The sequence below is a fragment of the Mesocricetus auratus genome, unplaced genomic scaffold (assembly GCF_017639785.1).
Source record: "Mesocricetus auratus isolate SY011 unplaced genomic scaffold, BCM_Maur_2.0 Super-Scaffold_100009, whole genome shotgun sequence".
NCBI lineage: Eukaryota > Metazoa > Chordata > Mammalia > Rodentia > Cricetidae > Mesocricetus > Mesocricetus auratus.
Genome location: NW_024429193.1, coordinates 79546312 through 79573127, shown reverse-complemented (window position 1 = coordinate 79573127; position 26816 = coordinate 79546312). Strand labels below are relative to the sequence as shown.

General features: G+C 36.0%; 1 protein-coding gene across 6 annotated transcripts in view; it reads right to left on the bottom strand.

Annotated features, from left to right (window-relative positions):
* The window catches only part of Zbbx (zinc finger B-box domain containing), a 107238-nt gene that overhangs the window by 18362 nt on the left and 62060 nt on the right, over positions 1–26816 (bottom strand). For 5 of the 6 annotated variants that reach the window (XM_040752641.1, XM_040752644.1, XM_040752643.1 and 2 more), the window contains 7 exons: positions 24763–24898; positions 16731–16840; positions 16287–16387; positions 15154–15233; positions 12993–13132; positions 9680–9984; positions 4362–4515 (listed from right to left, as the gene is read on the bottom strand). In XM_040752641.1, coding sequence (XP_040608575.1) covers positions 4362–4515; positions 9680–9984; positions 12993–13132; positions 15154–15233; positions 16287–16387; positions 16731–16840; positions 24763–24898 — 1026 coding nt within the window. The remainder of the gene's footprint in view (positions 1–4361; positions 4516–9679; positions 9985–12992; positions 13133–15153; positions 15234–16286; positions 16388–16730; positions 16841–24762; positions 24899–26816) is intronic. The other variant, XM_021230664.2, reaches the window with a different exon arrangement.

Here is a 26816-nt window from a genome sequence, read left to right as displayed (position 1 = left end):
TATTCTGAGCTATATTTTTAATATAATTCATTAATATGTTGCTAAGGAAAATGGCTAACAATATAGTTTATCTTTGAGAGAAATAACTAGTTCATTTGATGGCTTGATGTTAGGCCTTTAGATTTTTGAGTGTGTTATAACTGTGAAAAGGAATTTCAGATGACTAATAATTTGTTAAGAATCAAACAACTCAACAAAGGAAGCCAGCAACATGATACTGCTGTCTTCCCCTTGGCTGTACTTGTCTTTTGCTGCTGCCTATTTGGAAGTGGATTTTCAGCACTCTGCAGATTGCACAAGGCAACTTCACTACCGGCATGCTCACTTAAGCTGCTGCCTGAGATCCCGACTTCGTCTTCTGAAACAGAAAATGATAACATAATATACAGGATAAAATAAGGTACATTCCACAAACTTAATGTTCAGGGAACACAGACTGTAAAACTCTCTTCTTCATATGATGCAGCCATGACAATCATGAACTCACAAGAGCTGCATGAGGTTGCAGTTGCCTGTAGCTAGTTGCCTCCACTAGGCCTCCACAAGACTTCTCAGGTCAACAGTGAGTCATGCATGAAAGAGGTGCTCAGGCATTCCTATCCCTTCCTTGAAATCTACTGATAGATGCCAGGATAGTGAGAGTCATCCTTCAGACAATGGGCCTAACCAACAGTCACAGATATAGTTAGTTCTGTTAAATTCAGCTGTTCACAAAACAAAATGAAAATAGGTGAATTTGAAAAAAAAACTGTAGAGAACAAGGAAGTCATTGTTAGTTTTATGTCAACCTGACAATCTAAACTCATTTAGGAATAAGTACTCTTAATTGAGAAAATACATTTATAAGATGGGCCTAGAGTCCTATCTTCAAGTATTTTCTCAATTAATGATTGATATAGGCAGGCCCAACCCACTGATAGGTGGTGCCCAACCTGTGCTGCTGGTCCAGCGTTATATAAGGAAGCAGGCCAATCAAGCCATGAGGAATAAGCCAGTGTTCCTGCATGACTTCCACTTCAGTTCCTGTCTCCAGGTTATGTCTTGAGTTCCTTCTAGATTTCTCCCAGTGATGGAGTCTGATATGGAAGTATGAAATGAAATATTTTCCTCCCTAAATTGCTTGTAGCCATGAAGTTTTATCTAAGACAAGGAAGATCAGTAAGGGTAGAGAAAATATAACATATAGTATGTTGTAAGAGTAATCACAATAGAGATATGATATTGCTAATGGTTAAATTTAATTTTTATCTCAACAAATTAGAAAAAAATCATGTAAATTCATTACTCGTTTTTTAAAGATCAGTAGGAGTAGAAAAATGATATTATGTAGTACATGGTAGAGTAATCAGAATACATATATGATATTGTTAATGGTTAAATTTAATTTTATCTCAACATACTAAAAATCATGTAAATCCATTGCTCATTATTTCTACTATGTTCCCAAACAATATTAATCTGAATTAAGTAACATTTACAGCAAAGAGATATATTATTAAATTCTCTCAATTCTAAAATAAAGTCCATTAAGATCTTATGTCTTGACTATATAAAAAAACTATTATAAATGCCAAAGATATACACCAATGTTTACAAAAATAAAAAATTACTTTAAAATTATATAACAATGTACATTAAGATACGATAATTTATGAACAAAGACATTTTGTATCTGAGCCACTGGGGTAGACCCCAGGGTTTCGCATGTGCTACAGAATATTTCAAGGCCCAAATAAATGCATTTAAACATGTAAAGAGTTTCCCCTAGACTAGGTGGCCCCGAACCCCAGGGGTCCTCCTGTCTCTAACTCTGAGTGATGGTTTTAGTGGCCTGTGATACACCTCCAATTTTCCACAAGTGCTAGGGTTCCAAACTCAGATCCTCACCCTTTAGTGAGGTCAAGACTTAGTCTTACAAATAAAAGAAAACTCAAATAGTCCATCTGATATAAGGTAAAATAACTGAATCAGGAAAAAAATATTCTATCTACAGTGAAAATTCCCGAGCCTGATGAGTTTTATGAATCATTTAAGGAACATTAGTATCAGGCCTATGAAGATTTGATAGCACTAAATGGTGAGAGATCAGAGTTTGTATCCCTAGCACTTGTATAAAACACCATGTGTGCCACCTAAAACCCTAAAGCCATCACTCAGAGGTAGAAACAGGATGATCCCTGGGGGGCCAGAAGCCACTTTAGTGAATCAGCAAGCTCCCGATTCAATGAGAGACTTGGTGCAAAATCAAAAGATGGGCAATAAAGGAAATACCTAATGTTGACCTAGGCTTTCACATGTACACAGATGCCTGCACATGCCTGCACATGCTTGCACGTATACACACACACACACACACACACACACACACACACACACACACATGAACACACACATAAATAAAATGGAAAGTTAAAAAGTATAATCAATACAAATACCTCTCAAAACCTTCCCCAAAGCTCAGGGAACACTAGTTAACTCGTTATCTGATGCCTAGTACTGTATAGCAAATACCTCTTAATTGAAATATTCCCTCGAGGAAGGATTGGGGGATCTCACAACAAATAGGAAGCTTAAAAACATTAAAAAAACAAGCAAAGAAAAAACTCCCCATGTTTGAGAAAGCTGAAATTTCCAAGATTCCAGAGGGCTCTTCCCCAAGGTTATAAAAGCAGTAGACTACTTCAGGAGGACCCAGAAAGGTCAAGAATCCAAGAGGATATTCCCAGATTGTTGATACGCCTGAATGATAAGAAAGTTCCCGGGATCCAGCTTTTGAAGGTAATCACACATTTTAGGATGGGATATTCAGTGATGATAATTCTATTCAATGGCATATTAAGGTCCTTAATAGAAAAGCATTGGTTTCCTGTATAGACACAGTATTTTAAAAGTGATTTTCCAACTACGTCCCCTAGAGTTTTAGAAGTTTGGGACATGAAAAAAGAAGATAAACACAAAGTGACTCACATATTCTAGTCTTATTTTTTGCACTTTATTTTTAAAACACCAAATGTTTTTACACAGGATAAAACTTGGGAAACTGGGCTAAATGAAATGTGCTGGTTCATGTATATGAATGAGTTAACTGAAATAAGGAAAATAATATAAGAACACAGAAGAATGGTACTAGCTGGAGGTTAATGAGGGGATAATGGGATAATGAGCTATGTTTAATGAGAATAGCATTTTGATCTAACAAGATGTGTTCTAGAGACAAATGGCACCGATGTTACATATCATTATGAAAGTAAATATAACCACTGAGTTGTACACTTAACAACAGTCAGAAAGTAAATTTAAGTTACTTGCACAATACAGGATAATACAAAGATTTTGGAAAGAAACTGAAATTACAGAAAACTCTTAAAAATTTAGATCTTAATATTTTTAATTTAATCTTTTTATTTTTAAATTTAAATTAAAAAACGAGGTTGCTTCACATGTCAATTCCAGGTCCCTCTCCCTTCCCTTCCCCTCCTCCCACACCCTCCTACCAATCCCCCCCAATATCCCCTCATTTCCCCAGGGAGGGTGAGGCCCTCCATGGGGGTGTCCATAGTCTGTCATTTCATCCAAGGCATGGCCTAGACCCTCCCCCAAGAGTCCAGAGTGAGAGTGCATCGCTCATTGTTGGATGGGAGCCCAAAGTCCATTTGTATACCTGGGATAAATACTGATCTACTACCCAAGGCCCCATAGATTGCCTAGGCCTCCTCATTAACACCCACATTCAGAGGGTCTTGATCAGTCCCATGCTGGATTCCCAGGCATCAGTCTGGGATTCAAGAGCTAACCCTTGTCAGGTCAGCTGTTTCTGCGGGCTAAACCAGCCCAGTCTTAAGCCCTTTGGTCATCAGTCCTCCCTCTCTGTTACTTTCTTGAGTTCAGCTCAGAGCTTAGCCATGGGAGTCTGCCTCTGCTTCCATAAGCCACTGAATGAAGGTTCTGTTTCCCAGACTCTCTGGCAATGGGATTGTAGGCCGGCACTCCCCAGATCTATGTCTACAATCCATAGATCTTAATATTTTTGTGATTTATTTTTAAGACAAAATTTAAATTACCATCATATAATGCTTAGCTGGTAAAGTGATTCAGATATTTAAACATTTTGTGACATTACAATGAGCAGTGCTCTTAAATTCTTAGCACGATCTTCCTCCAATATGATTATTGTTGTTTCATTACTTCCTGGTATTCTCAAATATGGCAGCTCACACATCTTTAATACTTTCAGATAAAGAGAAACTTTTAGTAACTGAATAGAATTTCCCCTTGTCTTTTAAATGGTGGCATTTTTAAAAACTGAGTTAGGATATGACTAGGGTGGCCCAAAGTTCATGTGATGCCTGATCAGAATTTACCTGTGAATGTTATCCTGGAACAGGAATGGCTGCCTCCTAGGTTTGGTGATGGAGCAGAGTTGAGTCTTTCATTCTTATCAAGGGTAAAGAACTTCTCTAGTCCTTGATACCGTTCATTTACAGGTCTTTTTTTGAGGGTTATGTCTTGTAACAGCTAGAGAAAAACATTTGACAGACTGTTTACTAGCATATTAAAACAAAATCATCCATTCATTCATTGGGTAGCTTTCTATGACCTTGATGCCAGTTTTGCTGTAATAACTTCTAAACTATAATAGACAGACAAAATAATACAATATTTAGATCCTATTGGATGCAAGAAACATAAGCTGGAACTTATCATTAATCAAAGAAGTTTGAAAGTTTACAAAATAAAGTTACGTTTTTCTTTCTGTCCTCATTCTTTTATTTTCTTCCCTAACTATGACGGTTTTTCCATCTTCCTGATGTTGTGACCCTTTAGCACAGTTCTTCATATTGTGGTGACCCCAACTAAAAAATTATCACTGTTGCTACCTCATAACTATAATTATGTAATTATCTTTTTTTTACTACTATTATGAATGTAAATTTCTCAGATGCTCTCCCTGTTAAAAGGTCATTCAATCCCCAGGGGGTTCTTGACACATACAGGTTAAGAATCACTTTCTTAGATTTTCCCATAAATTCTGCTGGGATGGGGAGACTCTTACATACAACTCTGAACTAGTGCTTCTGTTTATAAATAATAGTTTCAAAGATGAAGTAAAATTCCAATGAGTAGATATGATGTGTTTATGAACATAAAAGAAATCTAAGTTATCAATACACACAGTCTAAAACATACAAGAAACTGAGGCAAGAGGAAAGGGCATAGTTTCACTTTGCCAAAGGGGAGCTTATACGCAGGTCAGATATATGCATTAGGGATGAAGAGAGTGAATTCAGCCTTCTCAGTGTCTGAAAGCAACAATTCATTCTTCAACTGTGAAGCATCAACTCTTCTGAACACTCTCATTCTTGAATGTCTAGGCTCCTGGTGGTGCCTTTCTGTTACTCAAGTCCTTTGTACTTATAATGCAACTCACCCCAGACTATCCTAGTCAGTTCCTGAATGAAGGTGATCATTCAATCTCCTGGCCTCTCAGGTTGAAACTAGCTCTAGCAGAAGACATTTTCTGTGAAATAATTTGCACTCATTTAGTTCTCAGTGATTACACTGAAATGCATTCCATGCTGTTTACCTAACTGACAAACTCCTAGGAATTAAAGTTGTTTCTCTCACCTTGAGAATATGATGTCAAAAACATAGTCCTCCACAGATGAGCACTGTATTGTTCATGACATTGGCTTAGACTATTTCCTAGAATATTATGGATAGTCTCTGCCTACTTGAAAATAGCTAAGGGATGGATGATTAGACTATACTGGCACCAAATCAAATTAACAGGGTAGCAAATCTTTAGAAACAATCAGATGGATAACACTAAAAGAACTCTCAGAGATCCATGTATTGAGCATATTTTTATAAAATATGGTGAGAACCTAGTAATAAGGCAATTTTGCTCAGTGATGACAAATGTAACCACTTTAGAAAGAACACACATTCTAAAGAGTAGCAACAAGAGGAATCCAAAAGTGTAATTCATAACATTGAAAGGTTTATAACATTTAAAGTTTAATTTAACATTATATTATATAAATATATATCCTAACTTGGTCATACAAGTTAATGCCAGCAATTTAGTTAAACATTGAAGAATGGGAGAAACACCAAAAACTTTATTGAGACCTTGTAGCTTGAGACAATAATGTCATATTTTTGGTATTAATATACTCTATAATGCATGCTTTTATTATTATTTATTCTTCTTTTTTTGGTTTTTTCAAGACAGGGTTTCTCTGTATTGTTTTGGAGGCTGTCCTGGAACTCGCTCGGTAGACCAGTCTGGCCTCGAACTCACAGAGATCTGCCTGCCTCTGCCTCCCGAGTGCTGGGATTAAAGACGTGCACCACCAACGCCCGCTATTTATTCTTCTTGTGATGCATCTGCATGTATTTCATGTATTTAATACAGATCTTAAATGTTTGCAAAAAGTCATTTTTCCTCTATGAATTCTTAATTATATTTCAGCACTATAATTTGAGTTATGATTATATTAATATAGTTTTATTTCATCTTACCTACTATATTATTTTAATGAGAGTTTCCACAAACTTTGTGTTTTTTTTCAAAATGCCCTTTATTAGTATAATGAAAAATATACTTTGTTAATTGCTTAATGAAAGTACTTTAAATTTCTCTTTATTATGTCTATTGAATATCTGGCTTCTTCTCTGATTGGCTTTTTATAAATAAGTGACTGGAGTTGGTTCAGTATTTATTTTCTGATTTGTGAGTTTATATTCTGAAAAAATAGTGTTTTTCCATCAAAAGTATACTGGGCTTAGGAAGGTAATTAAGGAACTTTATCTCTTTTTGTTTGCAAAAGAGATTGATTAGATTATAAATATTTAAGGATTTATTAACATTGGCACTCACAATTTTCATGTCTTTTTCCCTTGCTTGTTTCATGAGGGGAAAACTGCAGAGAACAGATGGATTTACTGTTAGTTCAAATGCTGTAACTGTGCCTTATTATTCTGTTGCCTATCATCACAGAGCCCTCATCCAGTAATTGACAGGACCAGACACAGAGATGTACAAGCAAGAATCAGGCTGAGCTCCAGGATTCCAGACAAAGAGAGGCAGGAGAGGACACATGAGCAAGGAAGGCCAAGATGAAATCGACAAGGACAGCTGAACCTAGCTCAGGGAAACTCATGAACTCTCCACCTACAACTGTGGAGATTCCAGGGGACCAAAATAGGCCCTCCATTTGTGGGAGACACTTGTGAAGCTTGGACTATCAGAGAGGCCTCTGGCAGTAGGACCACGATACAAGTCTGGTACATGTGTTAGCTTGTTGGAGCCCATTCCTTAGGGTGAGAAGCCATGCTTAGTGGCAGTAGGACCATGATACACTCTCAGTATATGAGCTAGATTGTTGGATCCCATTCCTTATGGTGGGATGCCATGCTCAGTTTTAATGCATGATAGAGGGACCAGGCCCTGATCCAACCTAATAAGCCAGACTCTGATGACTCTTCAAGGGAGCCCTTACCTGTGAGGAGTGGATTGGGAGTGAGCTGGGGGGAGGTGAGAGGTGGTGGACAGTGGATGGAGGGACAACTGTGGTTGGAATGTAAAATGAAATAAAGAATTTAAAAAATGTATTTTAAAAATAGAATATCACATGCAAGGCAATTTGAAAAGAATTTGAATGTCAGATAGAGTAAGATCTAGGGTCCCTGTCTGTTGAGAGTCTTCTGGGTCTACCATCCCATGGAGGAAGGTGAAGGAGAAGAATTAGAGAAGGCCAAACTTACTGTTGTGGCAAATCCTGTCAAATACCAAAACTATTTCCATAATAACATCCTCCAGACATTCCTAAGAAAATGTACACAGGATTTGGCCAATGCTTATATACTCTACCTCTTGACTTTAATACTTCTTGCACTGGGGATTAAGTTTCCAACATGGGAGCTTTCTTTGGAAGAAACAAACAAACCATGGAAAATGACATCTGACTCATTAGATTATTAAATTCATTCACACTAAATTTTCATAAGTGATATTTACAGAAATTCTATGCCATGTTTCAAAGTCTTGCATTATTTGAATAATATGTCAATGTAGTAGTGGTTTAAAATTACATCTCACTTTAAATCCACTATAAACATTTTTGTACTTTTTCTTCCAGCCTGTACATCCAGAATGGTGTCTTTTTAAGGTTTTTATATTAATAATATCTTCTAGTGTTGTTATAACATTTCTTTCTTATTATCACTGTTTTTTTCTAAATATGAGTTTTGTTACTTTTGTGTCAGGTAAATGATTATTTGATTTTTACTGTTTCTTTCATTCATTAATTACTTATATTCTTTTGCACACAGTGGCTTTACACCTTAATAAACTTATCCTTAAATTTAAAAGTAATTAATGTTGAAAATGTGCTTCATACACCTGAACCCTCAAAATTATATTTTATCTAGGTATCAACAGCAACTGGAAGCCACTGTGAATCTTACTAAATATTCAAAGACAACAAAATTTAAACTTTACAATTGTAGTATGGCTCTAGTAAATGTGTGTTGTTTTTGACAGAATAATAAATAATTTGTAAGCATGACCATGGTAAAAGATCATCTGTATATATTTTCTAGTAATTCATTTTCCAAATTTACATATGAGATCCTTTTTAGAAGACAAAGGATCCTGAGAAACGGATACAAAGAAAGAAAGTGTAGTCAACTAAGGTTTCAGCCTTCTTTGAACCATTTATGGTGTGATGAATGCTGATTCTGAAGAAGTCTCTGTTCTCATTTCATATTTCAAAGGCACTACCAATTTGATAGGACAGTGCAAAAAATCCAGTCTGTGCCAAACAGAATTAGCAAGAACTCAAGTTTCAGTCCTCCACATATTTTGATTATTGTTTCTATTGAGGCTGTATGAATTTACTTTAAATAAAATTTAAGGGTTATAAAATGTTTGCCTAAGCTAGTTTGCAAGACGTTTGCTACATAATAACAACTACAGTAGATTTCTAATATTTTGAACAGAGATTCTGAAACACTTTGTTTGTTCCAATGTTTCTTCTTTATCCATTTTCCTGAAATCATGACTTTGTTTACCTATATCATAGAAAGCAGTCCTTTTTTACGCACCTGAAATGCTATTATTTCCAGCAATAGATTGATGCATATATGTGCATATACATATACAATGTATATGTGTGTATATTTATATATGTCTTATAGAATGCATTATACGCTATACTTCATAAGTGAATTTTCTTTTTTTTATTTTTTGGTTTTATGAGACGGGGTTTCTCTGTATTGTTTTGGAGGCTGTCGGTCCAGCCCGGCCTCAAACTCACAGAGATCTGCCTGCCTCTGCCTCCCGAGTGCTGGGATTAAAGGCATGTGCCACCACCGCCCAGCATGAATTTTATTTTCAAAAGTACCATTATTCTTGATACGTATATATGACAGTTATTTAGTACCATTTTTTTACAGAAAAGTGCTTGTGAAAATGACATTCATCTGATAAGAATTTGTCCTATATTAGCCCCTAAGGTCTGTTTCCATATGAGCCATGTTTTGACATCATGGTATAAGACAACACATTTAAATTTAGCAGAAAATAACATTTTAGTATGTACTATGTCAAAACATCATTGTCTCAAGACCATCATTATAAACTGTTGATGTAATAAACGTACTAGAAATTTACCAGAGGTGACTTTGTAGTTTTTGAATCTTCCAAGTGTGGTCTCTCATTTGGATTGCTGCATTCCAAGGACGTGCTGGTGTCTTGAGATGAATTCTCCTTCAGGAAAGATGTATCTAAATCTGCAGTTGGCAAGGAACCCTTGCTCCACAGTGACACACAGTAATCACCAGAATTTTGGTTGTTTCCTGGATCTATATTTTTTTCTCTTATATTTTGTTCAAAAGAGCTGGTTTCTCCTATCTGTTTGAATCCATGAGAATAAATATCAGACTCCACACTATTGCCAAAATCTGTATTTGAAGAGCCTGTTGTTGAAAACACATATTTAAGAAGGATATTAATATGTTAAAAATAAATTGTTCACAAACTAAAAGTCCAGTGTTTATATTTTAATCTGTAAATCTCATTTTATCAAAATTTACATTTCTTAGTATTTAAGTTATTTGTTCCAAATTATGGAAGTACATGGAAAAAGAAGTCAACTAGATTTAAAACTGCAGCAGTGAGGGGCAGAGAGTGTGGCAGGGACATCTGCTGTACCAAGACAAGAAATGAGCAAGACAGTATTCGTCATCACCTTGCTATGACTGCCCTGAGTGTCCTCATTTAGAACCTTGGTTTTCACTGGGATGAAGACTGGATTTATCACTCTTTGAAACTGTCAGCAGATAGCACACCCTCCACAGACAGAGAAGTGAAACTCAGAGAACAGCATTCTCTATTCCCTCCCATCAAAACCTGTATATTGTAGGGGTCCAAGGAAATTCTGAATGAAGACTCCAGAATCAAATAATATGCAAAAACAAGGAGCATTCATTAATATTCCAGAATGCGGAGGTCAACACCTGTAAAAACTGGTGATAGACCTAGAAGGAGTGTGCAGTATAAAACAGGGAATTATGGTGATATATTCTCTGGTGTAAATTCTAACTTATAGCCCCAAAATGTTGCTTGTTACTACCAAATATTTATATAATTTGGTAATTACACACAGTATATGGAAATTCCCCTTCAAAATCCTGCAATTAATAAAATCATTAATATTATGAGAAATGAAATAAATCACTTCATAATAAATAAGATATCTACTTCTAAAAGAAAGTCAGGAAGGCTTTAGAAACAATAAAAGTTCAATAACAACGCTATGCTTATCTCTTAGAATGATCCAAATATAAAATTATCTAGTTTGTTAGAATAAAAGAAGTGTTGTGTCTTGAAAAGTATACAGATAATTTCAATAACGTACTATAAGACTGAAAAATACTACTGCTGAAACTTTCCACAATGCTCTGTAATAAATACTGTTGGGCGAACAAGAACAGAAGTCAGGCAGTGACAGAAAACATTTGGGAAAATATACCTGACAAACAGTATCATCAAAAATATAGAAAGAACTCTTAAAAGTCTATAATAGTAAAGCAAACAATGCAAATGGGCAAAATGTGAACAAAAATCTTACCAAAATAACACAAAGGATGAATGAGATTGCTTACCTAGTTTATACAAAGCATCACATGCACACACACACACACACACTCATGTGTGCACATGTGAGCACACATACAAGCAAAATCATATAAAGATGGTAAATAAGTATATCAAAAATATTAGATATCAGAATTCACTAGGGAGCTGGAAATCGAAACAACATCAAGAATTAGTTAATACTAGAACAAAAGGAATTTTCTTTTCCTGTAGAAATGCAAAATCTCTCAGTTGCTTTGGTAGCAAGGTTTTGGGTTGAATGTGAATTGGTATCCACAAGCTCATGCATTTGGATACTTTGTTTCCAATTTATTTGGAACGTTACAAAACTTGAGGAAGTTGGAGCATTATTGGAGGAAGGACATTGCTAGGGATGGAATTCCAGGTTTTATAGTCTGGCTTCATGTTTTGTTTTCATCTCTGCTCCCTGTATATAGGTGAAATATGATGATTCTACATCACTGCCAGCTGGGGATCCTAATGTCATGTCTTTCTTGACACAATGCACTGCATGCTTTCTGTAACTGTAATCTAAAACAACCCCTGAATTCCCAGGCATCTTTCAGCCAAGGTATTTTATCTTGGCAACAGACAGATAACTCATACATGGGTTCTAGTGGAAACTATACTCATAATTGCCTAACATAGGAAACAAAGCTGTTCTTCCATAGTTAGTCAGAAAACTAAAATGAAGTTCATTGCTACAGTGGAATAATATTTAGCACTCATATCATTGAGCCTTTGGTGTGGAATGTTGATGGAAAGCTGTGTATATGCGAGTGCAAAGGAAATACTGTAGTGCTGTGTAATTTCTCTGATGTAAATAAAAAGCATCTCTAAGCAATAAACATGTCTAGATGTCTTTGAAGCTTATGTTCATAGTTTTCTCAAAGACAACTGGAAGGTGACTCTATCATAGTAGGACCACAACAATCAAATGTGGGTCCACAGCACCAAGTGGCAATGCATTTATGTAGTTCATATGGGCCAAGCCAGCTGAAAAGCGTTGGAACAGGTAGGGTTGGTAGGAAACCATCAGTTCTTTCCATTCTGCTGGCCAATCAGGTTGCCATCAGGTTTAAATCAGTTATTTTAAACAAAGCCCTTGGATATCACTCAAATTCTTCAGAAATACACACCTGGGTTCCTGACAATCTTAGGTTTATAAAATATAGTATGTGAAAGAAGATTAAAAATCATTCAGTAAATAAATTGTAGATTAGTAAAAGAAAGTCAGGAAAAGACGATGGCGTTTCCAGGTGACACAGGCTGAGGGGCAGATATGAAAATTCAGGGCTGTTAATTTGTCTCCGTTATACAGTGATCTTACATCTTAAACCAGGAAAGCCCCAAATTTTCTATACAGCATTCACATCTACAAAGTTCAAAAGAACTAAAAAGAATGATACCACAGAAATAAAAACTGAGTGATTTATTGGGCTAAAGATTTATCTCACATAAACTTCACACCACACATGATTATAGCAAGTTATTTAATTGTATATAAAGGCAATGAGACACTAATCAGACTTTTCATCATGAAAACTTCCTCTATGCAAACTTTAAAATGCTAATTTACCCCATAATAACTTTTATAGAGCCCACATTGATGTTACTTGCTTGTAAATACAACATTGCTATCTATTGATTAAAGGTATTATTTGAAAGATAATTATATGCTCTCAATGAATTTTCTTCTAAGTATCAATTTTCTTGATTTTTAATGGTCATAATAATAAGCAATATGTTCCTAAACCACTATATCCATTGTTCTTGTTAAATTATCAACATTCATTATTGATATAGTTAACAAATCATAGAATATTACCTTTTAATTCATCGATGTGGTATGTAGAAGGAGTTGTCAAACAGAGATTTAAGAGGTCTGTTTTTCCCTTGCTGAAAACAAGATGTTGATGGATGCCATTTTCACATGGAAAACTATTCTGATAATCAGGAAGTGTAGAACTTTCATGTTTAAGGACAAACACAGAGAATGAGTTGAAAGAAATAATCTCTGAACATTCTGGTTTATTAACTGCATATGATTATAGTACTTGTTTTAGTTTTGCTATAGACAAATTCTACACAATACAAGCTAAATTGTATTACACACAAGAAATATATGACAAATCAACAGCATTTAAATTGCAAAACTTTAGTAGAAATTTCCTACTTAATAATATATTGATAATGTTAGATTTAGGGCATCTTTAAAGGACATTGAAACTTGGTAGAATTACAATCACGGTATGTCGTGAATACATCTGTGCCCATCAGTGCTTAAAGGTAAAGGAGGTTGTAGTGCTGCATTACACTTGGCAACAACGGATACTATCTATACACAGAGCTGTACTGTCACACTCACTACGGACTGAGCAATGTCTGGTTTTTATGTAAACTCTATAATCATAAAACTCAGACTATAGTTAACCAAAATGTCTTCTTAGAAAAAGAGATACAGAGTTCTATTGGTGCCTTCAAACCAACACTGTAATTCTAATGTCAACTATAATGGGTAGTTTTCTTCCCCACATCTAACACCGGACTCAAAGAAGATATGGAGAAAAGTATATTAAAGGAAAAAATAGGGGCCAGTAAGATGATTCAGTGTGTGAGGAGACTTGTTACCCAGTCATATGATTTGAATTCAGTTCTCTGATCTTCACATGCAAGGATATGCCAACATATACATGTACAGTACACAGTCACTTAGATACAGAGGACAACTAATAAATAAATTACTAGATTTTTTGAAGTATCAAGAAGAAATGACTATCATTTCCTTAAGGAAACACAGTAGCAAATATTAGCCACTCAGCTACTGGTCAGAAAGCTGTCTCCTCTCAAAAGCTCCCTACTGACTGCACCTCTGCTGTTCAATATGTGAGACCCTATCTTCAGACAAAGAGATGCCTGGAGCTCCAGGGTGTCACTTGGTTTCAGTCCTGCTGTCATGCACTGGGAAGGGAAGAGCAGACTTTAATGAAGCAACAGTAGAGGAGGTACATAACAGGAGATCCACCCCACTGTTGAGGCACGTAGAGTATTTGGGATTACACACCTAGGATACTCTAGGGTTCACAAAAAGTGGATAATATTCAACTTTCTAACATGGGAATGGCAAGATAGCATGGAGCTACTAATGTGAACTACTATACTTCTTTTGCCAATCACACATTAGGCTGTGCCCAGAGAGCAGTGTTATACTAGAGGGGCTCCTGAAACTGGTCATTTATACAATTTCCTGTTTTAGAGTTCAAAAGAAAGTATGGTCAAATAGGATCTTCAGAGAAAAGAAGGTTCATATAAACTGTATCTGAGAAGGGAAACTACTTCAAATGATAGTCACTACATTCAAAAGAATATATAAAGTAATACAAATGTGAGACAAAAAATGCAACTTTATCATTTTATAAATATGTAAAATTTATGTAATTTATAAATATGTAAAATATGTAAAAAATATGTTTTCCAATTTACAATAGGGGATTTATTTTTTCCTCAATATATGTTTTTATTTAAAAGAGAAACACGAATGCTTCACATGTCAATCCCAGCCCCTCTCCCACCCCTCCTCCCTTATACCTCCACCCACCCCCACAGCCCCCCACCCAATCCCCAAATCATTCCCCAGTGAGGGTGAGGCCCTCCTTGGGGGGAATCTCCAGAGTCTGTCATTTCATCCAGAGCAGGATCTATGCCCTTCCCCAGGTGTCCAGGCTGAGAGAGCATCCCTCTATTTGGAATGAGTTCCCAAAATTCATAAATTAAACAATAAACATGTAAGCACCATGAATTTCCCAATTAGAGAGATGGATGATATTTTCATGGCTCTATTTTGGTTGTTATTACTTTTTGCTATGCTGTAGATCAGATCAACCCTATGGCCTGCTGCATGCTAAGCAAACACTCTACCACTCTACCATGACCCGGCCTTTTGTGACTTGTGTTTAAAGAGTAACCAAAATGAAGAAGAAAAATCTTACCTTAATTGACTCTCTGCATTAGCTAGTTGAACTTTGTAAGGCACAGCATTCCCTGGTTCTTCCAATTCTGCTTCGTGAGTCTTATTAATTACATGTTATATAATATTAGCATACACAATAAATTCACTAGCCAGTTAATTGTCAGTGATACGTATAATATTTCTTCCCACAAATGACTCTCTAGCTATATCATACATGTTCCAGGGAAATAGTTCCTAGAGGATACTAAATGTTTTATTCAATTTTTTACTGTTGTCACATTTGGGGCCAATAATAGCAATGTATGTAACAACTGTCAATCCCAGGAGATTATTGGTTACCACTTTTCCAATTTTCTTACTCCAACTTAGTCAAAGAATCAAAATTTTAATGAATGGTGTGTGTGTGTGTGTGTGTGTGTTTTGTTTTACTAAAAGTTCCCACTTACTTAGAGAATAAATACAGCATTAATAGAACAAAGAGGTCATAAAAGAACCAAGATGTAGGACCTATCTTCAATTGATTTTTCTGAAACAGAGATCCAAAAAGTCAGAATGTTTTGGAGAAATAGGTAATTCACCTATTAGATAACTAGGGAGTCAAAGTGCAGGGACCAGACTACATCTGAGTCATTTGGTTTGAGCTCTGCTTGGCTGTTACTAGTTCCATTGTAACTTCCAAGGAGATGATGACATTATTATTAAAACTCTATTAAACCATAAATAACATCTTTTCCCTTAAAGGGAAATTATATCAATGATATTCTAGGAACTACATTTATACTTAAGTAGCTGTAAATAAGATTCCATGTAATTAAACTGACCTTTTTGTGAAAGCCTGAGAAAATAAAGAGCAAAAGAGACACAAAAAACTGTGCTCTATTAAATAGCACATAGGTTATAAACCAGCATATCACAACATTTGTTCACATCCCATGATTCTTGCCTCCAAAAAAGCTACAATGTTAAATTAGCATGTGCATCTATGCTCTATAATAAAACAAATAGTATTAAATTTATCAATAAGCTGGAATCTGTAACATGAAAGTCTTCTTAAACTCTGATAATTTTTAATAAACTCTTGCTTATAATGCTAAGAAGACATCATTTTACATTTTCTATGTTTAAGTATTTGTATGAATGTTATATACTTACACCATCCAATTCAACTATTGTTAGAGATGGCGGAGGTCTCTCTATATTCACTTTTTCTACTGGCATAAAAAGAGGTGGACATTGTACTTTAATCTCTTCAACTAGGAAGTAAAATTAGAGAATAATATTACCAAAGAACAGGCCTGATAATTTGCTGTCTAGAAATACTACTGTCAACAATAAAATAATAGTCTTTCATTAATTAACACAAAGATGGAAACTATCAATTTCTTCAGCTCAAGTAAAACACAAATTTTCTTCCATTCTCTTTTACATGAAGGTATTTCATTGAGAGCAAGATACTATAGTAAATAAAAGGAGATGAGGCTTCATATTCTAGATCAGAATGATACATAGACAAAAGCTCAAAGCAGGTGTTAATTATTGCTTGCTTATATCATTTTAAAAATAATTGTTGAATGATCTAGTTAAAGCTCAACTGACCATCACTATCAGCATCACTTTCATTGTGAGAGCACTGTTCCTCCATAGTAGCTTCACAGGAATGTGGGACCGTATTTGATAGTATGTTCCGAAGTTGCTCCTGTGGAGTTCTACAAAACAAGAAAGTTGCAATTAAAAGAGAAAAACATCAGTAGAATTACCCAAACAAGATATATACTTGTAAAGTGAGTGAGAATTCAAAACTAATGATGAAATTTTGACTATGACAATAATCCACAGATTATTATGATTAACATATTTCAATATATTGAAAGTTCTACAAACAATTCCAAATCACCCAAGGAGTTTTTCAATTACATACTGTGTTTTGTTTAAGATGAAGACCAAAAACATCAGACAAGTTAGTATTCTCTCAAAAGCCACATGGAGTCCAAAATCATACATGCTGTTGACAAAGGTAATTTGCAAGTATATGTTTTATCTCACACATATGACACTATGTAAATGAGTTCTGAAGCATCCAGGGGGCATTTATCTAAACTTTAAGGACACCAGTAGAGTGGTAAAATGGGGTCCTATTGTAAGAATGTGAGATGTAATGTATGTGCATCTATTACATAATTAACATCTAGGATGGATTCAGCCTGCTTCATGTGGAACATGTGAAGACTGGGAATTTAAGAGTTCAAGTGTGTGTTTAATTCTGGAGGATGTTCAGAGACTTATGAGAGATAGGGTGAGGAGAGAGCTCATTTTGAGTCAAATATAAATAACTTTACCAGACTCATAAATCATGCAAGCTCACATGTTTGCCATGTAAAACAGAGGCTGTCTTACCGGTATTGTTAGCGGTAAGTGTTAAGATTTGTCCATTTTTATCCTAACTACTTTTGGCACAGTCAGTAGTGTTATCAGTCATTAGATTAAATTGTATCTATTATGATGGGCATGTTAAAAGATGAAATTGAAGGGAGAAAGTGGAGAACTTTTTAAGCCACTTAGGCAGAGAACACAGCAAGAAGAGCAATCTGAGCAACTTGCCTTCTCAAGCACACATTACTACCTGAGTTCTCATTTTACAGTGCTCATTTCCTACTTATAAATACACCAGCAGTATTTTCTCATCTATTGTACAAATTGCACAGGTACAAAATATTTTGTATGACTGAGAATTGTTTTATAATTTCTTTGAGAGACTCACAACTAGAGTTTAGCTAAGTGATTTATATTTTCAGATTGTATAATAGTATTCTTAAGCAACCAAAAAATTCTGCAGGGAACTCCTACAGCTGATAAACATTTTAATGAAGTGGCGGAATACAAAATTAACTCAAAAAAAAATCAGCAGCCCTATAAGATATGAATGATAAATGAACCGAGGAAGAAATCCTGGAAACAACACCATTCATATTGCCACAAATAATGCAAATTATATTAAGGCAATTCTAACAAAGCCAGTGAAAGGCATGCATGACAAGAATTTCAAGTCTTTGAAGAAAGAATTTGAAGAATCAAGCTCCACATGGAACCTTCCATAAAATCGTGCACATATTTGGCAACAGGGCAAACCTCCACAGATAGAAAAAAATGGAATAACTATGCATTAAATTTAGAATTCAACAACAACACAAATTTCAGATCCAACAAACACATGGAAATTAACAATGCACAACTGCACCATTCCTGGGTCAAGAAAGAAATAAAACAAGAAATTAAAGACTTCCTGGAATTTAATGAAGATGAAGACACAACATACCCAAAATTGTGGGACACTTTGAAAGCAGTTCATAACACTAAATGACCGCATGAAGAAACTGGAGAATAGTCACACTAGAGAATTAACAGCACACCTGAAAGCTCTAGAACACAAAGAAGCAAACTCACCCCAGAGGAATAGGCAGCAGGAAGTAATCAAATTGAAGAGTGAATTCAATAAAGTAGAAACCAGGAAAACATTATAAACAATCAATGAAATAATGAGTTGGTTCTTCAAGAAAATCTACAAGATAGAAAAACCTCTATCTAAACTAACAAAAAGGCAGAAAGAGATTATGCAAATTAACAAAATCAGGAATGAAACGTGGAACATAGCAACAGGCAATGAGGAAATCCAGAGAATCTTCAGGTCATACTTTGAAAAACTGTACTCAACATAATTAAAAATTTAAAGAAAACGGACAATTTTCTAGATAGCTATCAGTTACCAAAATTGAAACAAGAACGGGTCAGCAATTTAAACAGACTTATAACTTCTAATGAAATAGAAGCAGTCATCAAATTCTCCCAACCAAAAAAAGTCCAGGGCCAGATGGTTTCAGTTTTACCAGAAAATCAATGAAGAGATAATACCAGTACTACTCAAACTGTTCCACACAATAAAAGCAGAAGGGACATTGCAAACTCTTTTTATGAGATTACAATTACCTTGGTACCTGAACTCCACAAAGACATAAGTAAGAAAGAGAACTACAGACCAATATTCCTCATGAAAATTTATGCAAACACACTCAATAAAATACTGGCAAAAGGGCCGGGCGTTGGTGGCACACGCTTTTAATCACAGCACTCGGGAGGCAGAGGCAGGTGGATCTCTGTGAGTTCGAGGCCAGCCTGGTCTACAGAGTGAGTTCCAGGACAGCCTCCAAAACAATACAGAGAAACCTTGTCTCAAAAAACCAAAAAAAAAAAAAAATACTGGCAAAAGGACTACCACAGAGCCTCCCATCCCAGCAGGAGCCAAGCACCCCAGATCCCAGGTCTTCTCTTCCACCAATGAGACCAGGGGATCAGCAGGTGCAGGGGACCAGCAGAACCATCAGGTCCAGCGGGACCAGCAGGAGCAGGTAAAGGAGGCCCTGCATCCGGGCCTGCAATCCAGTGCCTGGGGATTGCCTGGGGACTGCCAAAGAGCTTCTCATCTCCCAGTGAGACCAGGGAACCAGCGGGTGCGGACCAGGGGACCAGCAGGACCAGCAAGTCCAGGGGACCAGTGGGACCAGCAGGTCCCACAGGACAAGCTGGACCAGACCAGGGGACCAGCAGGTCCAGGGGACCAGTGCCTTGGGACTGACAGAGAGCCTCCAATCCAGGCAGGAGCCATGCACCCTGGATCCCAGGTCTTTTCTTCCAACAAAGGGACCAGGGGACGAGGTGGGAGATTATGCACCCCAGTTTCTTGGGCTTCTTCACCACCCACGGGTCCAGGGAACTAGGACCAGGAAGAGAAGAACTATCAGAGTATTGTACTTGCTTGCACCCAACAAAAGGGAACTCTGGTCCCCTAACAACCAGACCAGTAAGGGGCTCTTTCACCACCAACTAGAAGAAGACATGGAAAAGAGACAATACAAAAACACACTCAGCAACAGAAAAACAAACATGACACTGCCAGATTCTAGAGAATCCACACCAGCAAGACTTCAACATTCCAATGCAAATGAAGCAGAAAAGAATGACCTTAAAAACAACTTCATGAAAATGATAGAGGCCCTAAAAGAGGATATAGGAATAACCCTCAAAGAAATGGAAGAAAAAAACAAACCAAAAAATGCAAGAAATGGAAGAATAAACAAATCAAAAAATTCATAAAATGCAACAAATGGATGAAAAGATAAACCGAAAATTGCAAGAAACAATTCAAACAGTGCAAGGGTTGAAAACTGAAATAGAGACAATAAAAAAACCAAAATCTGAAGGAAAGCTGGAAATAGAAAAACTGGGCAAACAGTTAGGTACTACAGATACAGTCATTACCAACAGAATACAAGAAATGGAAGAGAGAATCTCAGGTATTGAAGATACACTAGGAGAAATTGATTAATCAAACAAAGAAAATCTAAAGCCCAACAAATCCCTAACATAAAACATCCAGAAATATGGGACACCATGAAAAGACCAAACCTAAAATAACAGGTATAGAAGAAGGTGAAGAAAACCACATCAAAGGGGCAGGATACATATTCAACAAAATTATTGAAGAAAACTTTCCCAACCTAAAGAAAGGCATGCCAATGAAGGTACAAGAAGCTTACACAACACCAAACAGAGTGGACCACAATAAAAGTCCCCTCGCCACACAATAATCAAGACCCCAACTATACAGGATAAAGAAAGAACATTAAAATCAACTAAAGAAAAATGCCAAATAACATATAAAGGCAAAGCTATCAGAATTACACCTGACTTCTCCATGGAAACTATGAAAGCCACAAGGTCATGGATAGATATTCTACCAACACTATGAGACCATGGATGTCAGCACAGACTACTATACCTGGCAAAGCTATCAGTTACTATAGATGTAGAAAGCAAGATATTCCATGACAAAACTAGCTTCAAGCAATACATATCCACTAACCCAACCTTACAGAAAGTTCTGGAAGGAAAACTCCAAAACAAGGAAGTTAACTACAACCAGAAAAACATAGGCATTAGAGAATCCTACTTTATCAACAACCAAAAGAAAAAAGGGGTGGAATTCCACACATAATTCCATGAACAACAACCATTCAAAATCAAAGAAAAATGAGCAATCAGTGGTCACTAATATCCCTTAATATTAATGGCCTTAACTCATCCATAAAAAGACACAGGCTAACAGAATTGATTTGAAGACAGAACCCATCCTTCTGCTGCATACAAGAAACACACCTCACCCTCAAAGACAGACATTACCTCAGAGTTAAAGGTTGGGAAAAGATTTTCCAATAAAATGGACCTAAGAAACAAGCGGGGGTAGCAATCCTAATATCTAACAAATTAGACTTTAAAATTAAAGCAATCAAAAAAGATAAAGGAGGTCATTACATACTCATCACAAGAGAAATCCACCAATATGAAGTTTCAATTCTGAACATCTATGCACCAAATACGAAGATATCCACGTTCGTAAAAGAAACATTGCTAAAACTCAAATCACATTTAAATCCCCACACACTTACACTGGGAGACTTCAACACACCACTAGACAGGAATACCAGGCAGAAACTCAACAAAGAAGCAAAGGGAAAAATAGAAGTATTGACTCAACTGGGAATAACAGACATCTGTAGAGCATTTCATCCACATAAAAAAGAATATACTGTCTTCTCACCACCACATGGAACCTTCACAAAAATCGACCACATACTTGGCAACATATCAAACCTCAACAGCTACAAAAAATTGGAATAATTCCATGCACCTTATCAGACCACCAAGCGTTAAAATTAGAATTCAACAACACAAATTGCAGAAACCCTACAAACATGGAAATTGAATAATGGACAATTGCACCATTCCTGCGTAAAAGAAGAAATGAAAAAAAGAAATTAAAGACTTCCTAGAATTCAATGAGAATGAAGACACAACATACCCAAACCTATGGGACACTTTGAAAGGAGTGCTATGGGGGAAGTTAATAGCACTAAGTGCCCACATGAAGAAACCTGAGAATAGTTATACTAGAGAATTAACAGCACAGCTGAAAGCTCTAAAACAAAAAGACGCAAACTCCCCCAGGAGGAGAAGACAAAGGAAATAATCAAACTGAGGGCTGAGATCAATAAAGTAGAAACTAGAAAAACAATACAAAGAATCAATGAAACAAAGAGTTGGTTCTTTGAGAAAATCAACAAGATAGACAAATCTTTGTGCAAACTTACCAAACAACAGATAGTGAACATGCAAATTAACAAAATCAGAAATGAAAACAGGGACATAACAACAGACTCTGAGGAAATTCAGAGAATCATCAGGTCATACTTTGAAACCTGTAGTCCACAAAATTCAAAAATTTAAAGAAATGGACAAATTTCTAGATAGCTATTACTTGGCAAAATAAAATATAGAACAGATAAGCAATTTAAATAGACCTGTAAGCCCTATGAAAATAGAAGTAGTCATCAAAGTCTCCCAACCAAAAAAAAGCTGAGGTCCAGATGGCCTCAGTGCTGAATTCTACCAGAAATTCAAAGAGGAGCTTATACCAATTCTTCTCAAAGTATTCCATGCAATAGAAGCAGAAGGGTCTTTGCCAAACTCTTTCTACGAGGCTTCAATAACCTTGACTCCCAAGCCACAAAAAGACACAAAAAAGAGAACTTCAGACCAATATCCCTCATGAACATTGATGCAACAATCCTCAATAAAATACTAGAAAATTGGATCCAAGAACAAATCAAAACAATCATTCACCCAGGGTTTCATCCCAGGGATGCAGGGATGTTACAACATATGAAAATCCATCAGTGTAATCCACCATATAAACAAGCTGAAAAACAAATATCACATGAGCATCTCACTAGATGCAGAAAAAGCCTTTAACAAAATACAACATCCCTTCATGTTAAAGGTCTTGGAGAAATATGGGATAACAGGAACATACCTAAACATAATAAAAGCTATATACAGCAAACCAACAGTGAGCATCAAACTAAATGGACAGAAACTCAATGCAATTCCTCTAACAGGAACAACACAAGGCTGTCCACCCTCTCAATACCTTTTCAGTATTGTACTTTAAGTTCCAGCTAGAGCCATATGACAACAAAAGAAGATCAAGGGGTTACAAATTGGAAAGGAAGAGGTCAAACTTTCACTATTTGCAGATGATATGATAGTTGACATAAATGACCCAAAGAACTCTACCAGGGAACCCTCACAGCTGATTAACATCTTCAGCAAAGTGGCAGGCTAAAAGATCAACTCAAGAAATCAGTAGCTCTACTATATACAGATGATAAAAGGGCTGAAAAAGAAATCAGAGAAATATCATCTTTTACAGTTGCCACAAACAACATAAAATTCCTTGGGGTAATGCTAACCAAACAAGTGAAAGACCTGTATCCCAAGAAATTTGAGTCTTTAAAGAAAGAAATTAAAGAAGCCCTCAGAAAATGGAAAGATCTCCCATACTCTTGGATAGGTAGGATCAATGTAGTAAAAATGGCAATCCTGCCAAAAGCAATCTACAGACTCAGTGCAATCCCCTTTAAAAATACCAGCACAGTTCTTCACAGACCTTAAAAGAACAATAATCAAATTTTTATGGAAAAACAAAAGACCCAGGATAGCCAAAACAACCTTACTCAACAAAGCAACATCTGGAAGCATCACAATCCTTGACCTCAAGCTCTATTATAGAGCTATAGTCCTGAAAACAGTTTGGTATTGGCACAAAAATAGAAGGTATACCAATGGAATCGAATTGAACACTCTGATATTAACCATACGTGTATGAACATCTGATTTTCAACAAAACTAAAATATACAATGGAAAAAAGAAAGCATCTTCAACAAATGGTGCTGGCATAACGATGCTGGCATGTAGAAGAATGCGGATAGATCCATGTCTATCGCCATGCCAAAATCATTAAGTCCAAATGCTGAATAAAGCACTGTTGGCTATTAGGGAAGTAAGACAGGTGGGACTAGGAGTCAAGGAGTATTCTGGAAAAGAGAGGCAGAAAGAGATATCATGTAGCCTTCAGAGGAGTAAGACGTCCGGACTCTTTCTCCAGTAAGAGAAATACATAGATTAACAATTATGGGTTAAATACTTAAGTCAGAAAGAGCCAGTAAAAAAACAAGCAAAAAGCCAACCGCTTTATAATTAATATAGTGTCCTGTGAGTTATTTGGGGGTTCAGACTATGCGGCAGGGCCCAGGTGACTGGCAAGGAAAAAACTACACTCTACAGCTCTGCCTGCCAATTCCTCACAAGTGCTGGGATTAAAGGATTGCACCACTACTGCCTGGCCAGCAAAGTCTTTTTAAAGTCAATTTTTATTTATTGAGTGATTCCGCTATTATTCTTAAATTCCATGCTTTTATTGCTGCCTTCCTCCAGATACATATCTATTTACATTTATCAAGGTTAAAATATAGCATATATGTATTTGTATATAAATATTAGTATTTAAATTTGTTGCAAATAAAGTCAAAGATTCCTAGATTAAATATAAATACATACTTAAATTTAATATAAGCATAAACAAATATAAACAAATTACTTCCAAAAGTGATTTCCCACAAGAAACACAAATAATTTCTACTTACAAACAAATAGCAATATTAAAATTCTAAAACATACCTTCTGTATTTTTTAAGCCATAATTTTTCCATGTATGATAGACTATCTTCTGTAAACTCAATATTAATTGGTTCAGACCAAATTTTCAAATTAGTTTGTACTTCACATTCTTCCACCGAGTCTATAAAAATGAACACTGCACATAATTAATGTAGCCATGCCTATAATTTATCATGTCTTTTCTTAGATAGTGAATCAATTTTGTATGGCAATCAGTTCATTTGTACCTATCCTTATATTTGCCATTATTATATTATGGCCTACGGTATTAATGTAATATCAAGTCTAAAATATAAATAATCCTAAAGGCTTTCTAAAGCATTGATTTTGATAAATGAGACTGTGGACAATGTCCTCAAAATCTCTTGAAACAAAAAACATCTTATGAATCAAAAGGTTTCAGAAGCATCATTCTCTTAAAGGATAAAGGTAAATACAGTTGCTGTACATTCCATGCACAGCCCATACATGTAGAAACAAAGGTGTATATTACAACCACTTCTAATAATATTTACACATAAAGGGTAATAAAAAATTAATAATTCATAGTGAATTATATCTTATTCAGAATGAAGGGATCTTCAATCCCCAGAAACGTTTGCCTTTGAAGTCACATACACCCAAATGCTCTTATTTCTGAACCACTACAAAATTACTCAGAACTATTTGAAAGTGACGAAGCTCTTAGGAAAGAAAGCCGATAATTCTGGGACTGGTAGCTTCTCTACTCTCCAGATACTGTCCCACTCTATAGCTTGCAATATCTCCCAGAAGAAAATCCTGTGGAAAAAATATGAAAAGCAAGCGGTAAAGATTAAAAACAACATTTTTAGGTATTCTAAGGCTAAGCTGATCCTAATTTCAGAGTGCAGAGGTTAGCATCCACGAACAGGAGTTAAATAAGTCAAAAGAATGGAGTTACTCAATTGCTATCCTCCCGAGAGTAGTGTAGTATTAAGGAAAAGAGAGAAGAAATTCTGAGAGCAACAATTAGAATCTAGTAAATGAAAGAAGAAAAAGAATTAAGAATGTAAATTATGAATATGAAGATACGATGGGAGATGAAGGAGGTGTGTGTGTACATATTTGTGCATGTACCTTACTGAAAGTAATAGAATTGAGGCAGAAAATCTGAAGCGAGGAAGAAGGAAAGGAACACTTAAGTTGGTTCTTTTCAGAAACAAGAACCAATATGCTTGAGAAATAACTCCCATATCTGGAAAAAGTGGTAAGGAGTAGGGGGTTGAAACAAGTGGCCTGTGGTTCACTTTTCTCCATCCACCAGTGGCACAATCTCAGGAAATAAAGATGAGATCCAACTTGGCTTCGTGTGCTTGCCAGTATCTTTGAAAACTGTGACTAATGACAAACACATATTTTCTAGGAGAAGAATCTTCAGCTAAGTAACTATTCAGCCATATACATTATTTAAAATCATGCATGCTAGTCAATTGAGGGGCATGCCGGTGCACAAGGGGTGGCTTACTCAAAGAAAAATCTCTTAAGTTCACCTGGGCTTTGCTTACTTTGTTTCTGGCTCAGTAGCCTTCTTTTCTAGGAATTTATCTAATGCTCATCTAACACAGATCACGGGAATTTTCCTTAATAAACAGTGCAAAAAATCCTAAAGCAAATGGATGCCTGAAGCATTTGAGGAACACTCAAGAGAACAGAGTAGAGGAGACCAAATAAGTCAGTGGGAACAGTGCAAAGGAGGTCAGAGAGAAAAGGGCCTGAGCTCACATCAAAGCCCCGGGCCAGGAAAGTGCCTAAAGGCATCTGAGCATGACTAAAATGAATCAAGGTAGAAGTCAGTGACTGGAACAGTTGGTGAACCTGAAAGTTTAAAGCACACTGATTAAACACAAGGGTTCCTAATGCAATTTGTAATAAAAGCTATACATAAGCATAGTACTTATCTCTATGATTGGAGCAAAATTATAAATATCTGAAAATATTACATGATGGTCATAAGGGGAACAACAAAATCTCTCCTATACTTAGGATGGAAAACAAATTGTTGTAAGTACTTTTTCTGGCTAATCCGTGCTTGT